This window comes from Megascapheus bottae, chromosome 1 (genome assembly GCF_031878675.1).
Source record: "Megascapheus bottae isolate mThoBot1 chromosome 1, mThoBot2.hap1, whole genome shotgun sequence".
NCBI classification, from domain to species: domain Eukaryota; kingdom Metazoa; phylum Chordata; class Mammalia; order Rodentia; family Geomyidae; genus Megascapheus; species Megascapheus bottae.
The window spans coordinates 30690075-30697217 of NC_143509.1; the positions used below are offsets into that span (position 1 = coordinate 30690075).

Consider the following 7143-nt stretch of genomic DNA (forward strand, 5'->3'; position numbering starts at 1 on the left):
ATTAGTATTTATTAAGTGCCCCCTGGTCTCTTCCAGGAACACCCCACAGACAGAGTCCTTGCCTGTCCTCAGATCAGTGTAGCCTCCATAGCAAATGTTTTTACATAGGAGGAAATCCATGAGAAACCCTCTGGAGGTTCTGTTTGTAGTTTTTTGTGTTGCATTAAGCATTTCCAGGGGAAAGAGATGCTCAGTGCCACGAGATTCTCAAAAGGTCTGGAGCTGAAAAATAAGGCCTCGGAACGCAGACATTGCGAAATCTATTCTCTCCCCCCCCTTTTTTTTTGGTGGGTCATGGGGCTTGAACTCTGGGCCTGGGCACTATCCCTGACTTCTTCAGCTCAAGGCTACCCCCCTACCCCTGAGCCATAGCCCCACTTCATGTTTTTTTAGATAAGAGTCTCATGGACTAGGCTGGCTTTGAACTGCAATCCTCAGATTACATCCTCCTGAGTAGCTAGGATTGCAGGTGTGAGCCACTTCGCCTGGCTTCCCTTATAATTTTTTTAAGTAGTATTGAGGTTTCAACTCAGAGCCTGCCTACCATACAGGTGCTATAATATTGGAGTCATACCCTAACCCCCACCCACACCAGGTCTTTTAACTTTCATACTTTTCAAATAGGGTTTCAGGTTTTGCTCAGGCTCTTTGGAACTGTGACCCACCTATTCATGCTTTCACTTTGCCCAATGTTTTATTCATTGAGATGGGATCTTGTGAACATTTGTGTCCCAGCTGGCCTTGAACCATGATCCTCCTGATCGCAGCCTCCCAACTAGGTAAGATTACAGATGTGAGCCACAGCACCAGGTTTGATGTCTCTTTCTTGCCTAAGTCAGCAGATCCATGGTACAGTTCCAGGCCTACCTGCATGAGAATTACCTGGTATGCTTATTTATTTACGAGCAGTTTCCTGGCCTCCACCCAAAACTCCTGAGTCGTTGTTTCAGGGGTGGGGCTTGGGATTTTTTTTTTTTATCCTAGCTATTTAGTTGGTTTTGACATCTAGCCAGATATGAAATCCATCGTTCTTATAAATAAGAAATTGGCTTCAAAGTTGGGATAATAATGGGCGTGGGGAGGGGGAGGGAAGCTTGTCCTTTGTGTCAGCATTCCCCTCCTTGGGAGGGAACCCCAGATATAAGCCATGTAGTTTGTGCTAGGGGGATGGGGGAGCCTGGAAAGTCCCTCTGGGATGTGTCCCCCTCCCATCTGTGCTACTAATTAAGCTGGAATGTCCAGAGAGAGGGCAGGCCAGCCTGTCAAAGACACACAGGTTGTGGTTTTGAGCTTAAGAATCCTATGACTGAGTTAATCCTTCCACATGATGTTCCAGCCCAAATCCACAGCTTCCTGCCTCTCCCCAGATGAACCAGTCCTAGATCTTGCCTGGGTTCCACAGAGTTGACACATCTGTCCATTCTCTTCTGGATGGGCCCATCATTAGCCATTTCTCTGGGAAGATATAGGTGGGGCAGAGGCATCCAATAAGCCTCCGCTTAAACTTACCTACCCTAATCTAGCTTCATTCCTCCTCCATCCTCTCTCGCACCTCTGGGGGCAGCCCCTCATACAGGGTGTCCTCTACCAGCAACCCCCCTTTCTTGAGTCCTGTGCAGTTGCCAAGTTCTTCAGGCAGTGCCTCCAATCTGTTGCCCTTGAGTTCCAGGCGGCTGAGGCACCTGAGGGTTGCCACGAGTGGGGAGAGCTGCCTCAGGTGGTTGTAGTCCAAAAGTAATATCCGGAGCTTTCGGCAGAAGAACAACTCTTCCGGCAAGGCCTCGAGGGCATTATAGGAGAGAGCTAGATGTTGTAGATTCTGGAGGAGGCCCACGTCGGGTGGTAAGGAACGCAGTCCATTGTGGGACACGTCCAGTAATCGGAGGCTAGAGCACAGGCCGATCTGGGTGGGCAGCGTCTCCAGTTTATTGTGGCTGAGGTAGAGCTGTTCCAGGCCCCGGAGCTTTCTCACGTGTTCAGGGACGTAAGCGATCTGGTTGTGCCACAGTTTGAGTGTGACCAGTTTCCGGCAGTGCTGGAAACTCAGAATCTCTTCGATGGATCGCAGGTGGTTGTCCTTGAGGTCCAGTTCCTGCAGGGCCCCTAAGCTGAAGATGGCATGGGGAATGCGTTCCAGTCCGCAAGCCACCAGTTCGAGCTCCCGTAATACCGCCAGCTTCTTGAGGCTATTGAGGGCCAGTAATCGGGCCCCATCGTTATGTAAACTCAGCCTTTGCAGGTGTCCAGCTACGTCGGTTACACTGGCTGGCACCTTCCCGGCATTGCTTCGGAGAGACAACACCTTGAGTTGCTTCAACTCCCGGAGACTCTCAAGAGTAGCGGCTCGAGCCAGCTCCGGGGCAAACAGTCCCTCCAGATGGAGTTCTTCTAAGCCCCGCAGCCCAAACACCCAGAGGGGCACTTCACGAAGCTCCTCACATTTCACGCACATCACTTTCAGGCGATCTCGCAGGAAGATCTGCGAGGAGAAGGGCAGTTTGGCCGGTGAATGGAGCAAACTGAGTTCCTGGAGGTTCACCAGCTGTGAGAGCCCAGGGGGAAAGGAGATCTCACAGATGGCTTCCAGCCGGAGTGCCTCTATCTCACTGAGCTCGAACACAGTGTCCGGAAGCCCAGGGAGCATGCACAGAGCCAGCTCTAGGCGCCCCCGGGCATTCCGCTGCAGCTTCTGTCGAAGCTTCTCTGGGGTCCACTCGTGGTTAAGGTTGAGTTGCTTTAGACGGCTTTCACTGACCTCGGAGAGGAAGACGGCGAAACGCTTGGAATAGAGCGAGTCATACTCGTCGATGAGGTGCAGCATGAAGGCGAAGTCATTCTTCACGTCGGGGATGTCATTCATCCCCGTATCCTCCCGCACAGACCGGAAGGAGTACTCTTTGAGGGGTCGGTGGAAGAGCCAGTAGAGCGTGTACAGGCAGGTGATGCCATACACACACACGAAGGAGATGTAGCAGAAGGCCAGCTTGGAGAAGAGGTGAGCCTTGGTGTGGTTACAGCAGAAACTGGCATACCCAGTCACTTCGGACGTCTCCACTCTACAGGCCACCAGGAAGTTGATCTTCTCCACATACACCAAGTTGTAAACAAGGATGGCAAAGAACTTGAACACTTTGAGTACCGTCTGCCGGATGTACATGGTATACAAGATATCTCCCTCTTCTACGTGGACCCGGAACTTCTTGACTTTCTCAAATAAGGCTTTGGCCTGCTCACCTTCTTTCTTGTCCAGTAAGGTGACAGCCGGGGGCTCAGTCACCACCTTCTCTGGTTCTGCCAGCACCTTCTCCTTCTCCCCCTCACCTGTCTTGCCTGGCCCTGCCGACGCTGCCACGATCGCCATGGCCCGTCCGGCAGTAGGACTTTTATTGTTCTCTCCGGAGACTTCGGACAAGGCCCGGGTTGTCCATGGGGAATCAAAACACTTGCCCAAGATGGATATGAAATGTTCGATCTTGGAACTGGTGCCGGGAAACTTGAACCAAAAGCTGGTGCAGACCATGAAGACAAGCGTGTGAATGACAACCAGGTAGGGGAAATATTTAGCATACCAGTGGAGGGCTGTCTCATAGCACAACTGGTTAATGAAGCTGTACTGCTGAAGGTCCAAGTTGTTCTTGAGGCCACTCAGTTCCCGGAGGTCCCCTATCTGCTCAGAAACCCCCCGGGGCAACAGTTGTTGGCAGGGAGCCTCGGATAAGTTCTCCCGAGGTTCATGGCTGGGCAGGCAGATGATTTTGTCCTGTGTTACCTGGGAATGAAAAGGGGATAAAATGGGGGAAGAATGTGAAGCTGAAGGGTAGGAAATTTTGATCTGGGACTCCTGGCCAGCTGGATGACTTCGGAGGAGTTGCTAAGAAATCTTTGGAGAAAAGAACTGGGTTGCTTGTGTTTCATGCCTATGATCCCAGCTACTTGGGAAGCACAGGCTGGGAGGACTGCACGTTGAGGCCAGCCTGGACAAAATATTAGTGAGACTCCACCAATCTCTAGTTGTAGTGGCATGTGCCTGTCATCCTAGAAAATCAGGAAGCATATTCCAGGCTCACCCAAGCACAGAAACACAAGATAGTATTTGAAAATTCACCAAAGCAAAAAAGTAATCCCTATGCATACAATCTCATTTGTAAGCAGAATCTTTGCAGAGGCAATAAGATGAGCCCCTTAAGGTAGACCTAACCCAGTAGGACTGTACCCTTATGAAAAAGGTCGGGTCTGGTCTGAAGGTAGGCTCTGGATTCTGCTGTTGAGTGACAGGAAGGCAGGTGTGGGTCCCACCCCTTTATGGCCTGCTCCCTCACCTACAGGTACAGCCCAAACCAATTACGACCATCCCCAGGGTGACGTCCCGCCCATTTGCAGACCGCCCCTCACCTGAAGGGTGCAGCCGAAGACCCCAATCATAAGCATGGCTACCGTGAGGTACTCAGCCAACACATCCCACCAGGGCTTGAGCACCTTGAATGCCGGCTGCTGTTCTGTGAACTGCTTGAACTCTGCCACGGGGATCATCCTGCCTGCAGAAGGCAGAGAGATGGGGAGAGAAATGGTGAGGCAGGGGTCCCTTCTGGAAGGAACATACACAGGCCTTCTCGCCTGGGACTTGTCTCCTTTCTCCTTTTCCTAGGGCCAGAGAGCTTCTCCCGCTCCCTCAAACCGTACTAGGACCCCCTGCCTGACCTTTCAGATTTCAGGAGGGACAGAACACGGCTCCCCCAGTCTCCCTATGCGGTTTTCTCCCCATGCCAGGCATTGCCTTTCCTCTCCTGAAGAAGAGACACCCCACAGCACCCTCTCCATGTGTCCCCAGTCCAGTTCTCACCTGCACCTGACCAGTGTCCCTCCATCCAGGACTTCCGGGGTGTAGGTTTCCCACCCCCTTCAGGGGCGCTCAGGGCACTACCTCCAACCGGAAAAGCCGGCTGGAGCCTGGCTCTGCTCTGGTTACTGGGCCCCAAGGGTTAGGGAGTGGCCAAGTTGAAGGCCAGTCAGCCCTGGGGTGGGGGAGTGTGTGTGAGCCACCAGGACACCCGGGATTTTAAAGGGGCTAGAGGTACAAGCAGGAGACTGGGGCTCTGAGAGGGAGAGGAAGTGTTGGAATGTCTGAAAGACGGAGACCCCACCCCAAGTGGAGAACTCTCAGGCTGACACCTGAGATTGGTGGATGACTGGCACAGGGCTGGGCTAGGCTGCCAGGCTCCTGGGCTGCTGTCCCACTCTGTCTATGCCTGGTTTCCTTTTCAACCAAGGTATTATTATCGAAGATAAAGATGGGCCAGGCCCTAGTCACACGTGGGCGTGGGGCACAAGCTGAAACTAGGCTGCCACTTCCTGAGGCTAGAAGGGGGTGGAAAGAAGGGGGGGGGGCCTCTGTGGCCCCCTTTTGCCATCATCCGAGCTTTTTCTGCCAATATCATTTGTCCGTGTGTGTGTGTGTACTGAGGCTTGAACTCAGGGCCTGGGTGCCCTCGCCTTTTTCCTCTCCAGACTGGCTTTCTACCTACCACTTGAGCCCCAGCTCCACTCTATTGATTAGTTAGAGATAGGAGTATCATAGCCTCTCCTGCCCCGGCTGCCTTCATCCTCAGATCTCAGCCTCCTGAGTTTCTAGGCTTACAGGCATGAGTTACTAGTATCCAGCTGGTTATTCCTTCTTAAACAGGCTTCTAGGAACCTTCCATTCTTTCTCTGATCAAAGTGGCTGGCCCAGGAAGGGAACATCTGGACCACGAGGCAGTGTCAGTCTTCCTAGAAGAGCAGGGAAACCCTGGTTCCCTGTTCTGTACCTCAGCCAGCACTCTGACACTTTCTGTCTCAACTGTTCCTCCTTTGGCAGCAGACTTCTGAGTTGAGATCAAAGTAGAAATAGACTTTAGGGTCTGGGAGTTTGGCCTAGTGGTAAGAGTGTTTTCCTAGCATGCAAGAAGATCTGGGTTCAATTCCTCAGTACCACATACATAGAAAAAAGCTGGAAGTGGTGCTGTGGCTTAAGTGGTAGAGCACTGGCCTTGAGAAAGCCCAAGGACAGTGTTCAGGCCCTGAGTTAGGTTCCCAGGACTGGGCAAAAAGAAAAAAAAAATGGAGACTTTAATACATGATGAGTGCCTCCTACTCACCAGGCAAGAGCCAGGCAGTTCACAGCAATCAACTCCTTGTACCCCCCTCTCCCACTACCTTTTTTCTTTTTCCTTTTCTTTTGTCAGTTGTGAGGCTTGAACTCTGGACCTGGGTGCTGTCCCTGAGCTCTTCAGCTTAAGTTCTACCACTTGAGCCACAGCACCACTTCTGGTGGTTAATTGGAGATAAGAGTCTCATGGTCTTTAGGGCCCAGGCTGGCTTTGGACTGTGATCCTCAGATCTCAGCCTCCTGAGTAGCTAGGATTACAGACATGAGCCACCGCACCCAACTTTTTAAATTTTTTTTATTAAATAATTTATTAACATTGATTGTTACATCATATTTCAAATGATGTGTTTAATAAACTCAAAGTTTGTGCTCTACCATTGAGGCACAGTTCCACTTCCAGCTTTTGGCTAGTGAATTGGAGATGAGAATATCACAGACTTTCTTGCCACAGCTGGCTTTGAACTGTGATCCTCACATCTCAGCCTCCTGAGGAGGTAGAATTACAGGTGGGAGCCATTGGCCACCCTGATTTAAATCAGACCCCTTAATCTGACGCCTCCATCTCCAGATGGGAGAGTTGCAGGCAAAGGATTGGGCACAAACATCCCTACAAATGAAGAAGAGGGCTTGGATTTCTTACTCCTCCAGAACCAGGGGGTTTCACAGCAGAGGGTCCCCCAACACAATGGCCTGTCCTCCACTCGTGTCCCAGCCTCTACCGTCAGCATCAAATCTGATAGAAATGAACCCACAGAAGCTAGGTGCTGGTGGCTCACACCTGGAATCCCTGCACTACTTGAGAGGCTGAGATTTGGAGGATGGAGGATGGAGGATGGAGGTTCAAGGTTAAGTGCCGGCAAAAGAGTTCATGAGATTTCCTTCTCAATGGAGAGCCATACATGATAGTGTCCACTTATCATCCCACGAAAATAGGAGGATTGAGGTCCAGGAGTACGCACAAGTAGAAAGCAGGGTTCTCAGAAATAACCAGTGTAATG

The 7143-nt window shown here is 51.4% G+C and overlaps 1 protein-coding gene across 1 annotated transcript; it reads right to left on the minus strand.

Moving 5' to 3' along the window:
• On the minus strand, positions 1 to 4530 carry Lrrc8e (leucine rich repeat containing 8 VRAC subunit E). Its single transcript, XM_090329882.1, has 2 exons — positions 4393 to 4530; positions 1 to 3769 (listed from the first exon to the last, which is right to left on the minus strand). The coding sequence occupies exons 1-2, from the start codon at positions 4528 to 4530 to the stop codon at positions 1526 to 1528; spliced, it is 2382 nt and encodes a 793-aa protein (XP_090186008.1). The 3' UTR covers positions 1 to 1525.
• Between the last annotated feature and the right edge of the window lie 2613 nt (positions 4531 to 7143).

Excerpts from the sequence above, each read along its gene's own strand:
- Lrrc8e (XM_090329882.1), bottom strand. The coding sequence starts at position 4,530 with ATGATCCCCGTGGCAGAGTTCAAGCAGTTCACAGAACAGCAGCCGGCA. Across the intron at positions 3,770-4,392 it reads TCTTCGGCTGCACCCTTCAG|GTAACACAGGACAAAATCAT; the intron begins GTGAGGGGCGGT and ends TTTCATTCCCAG.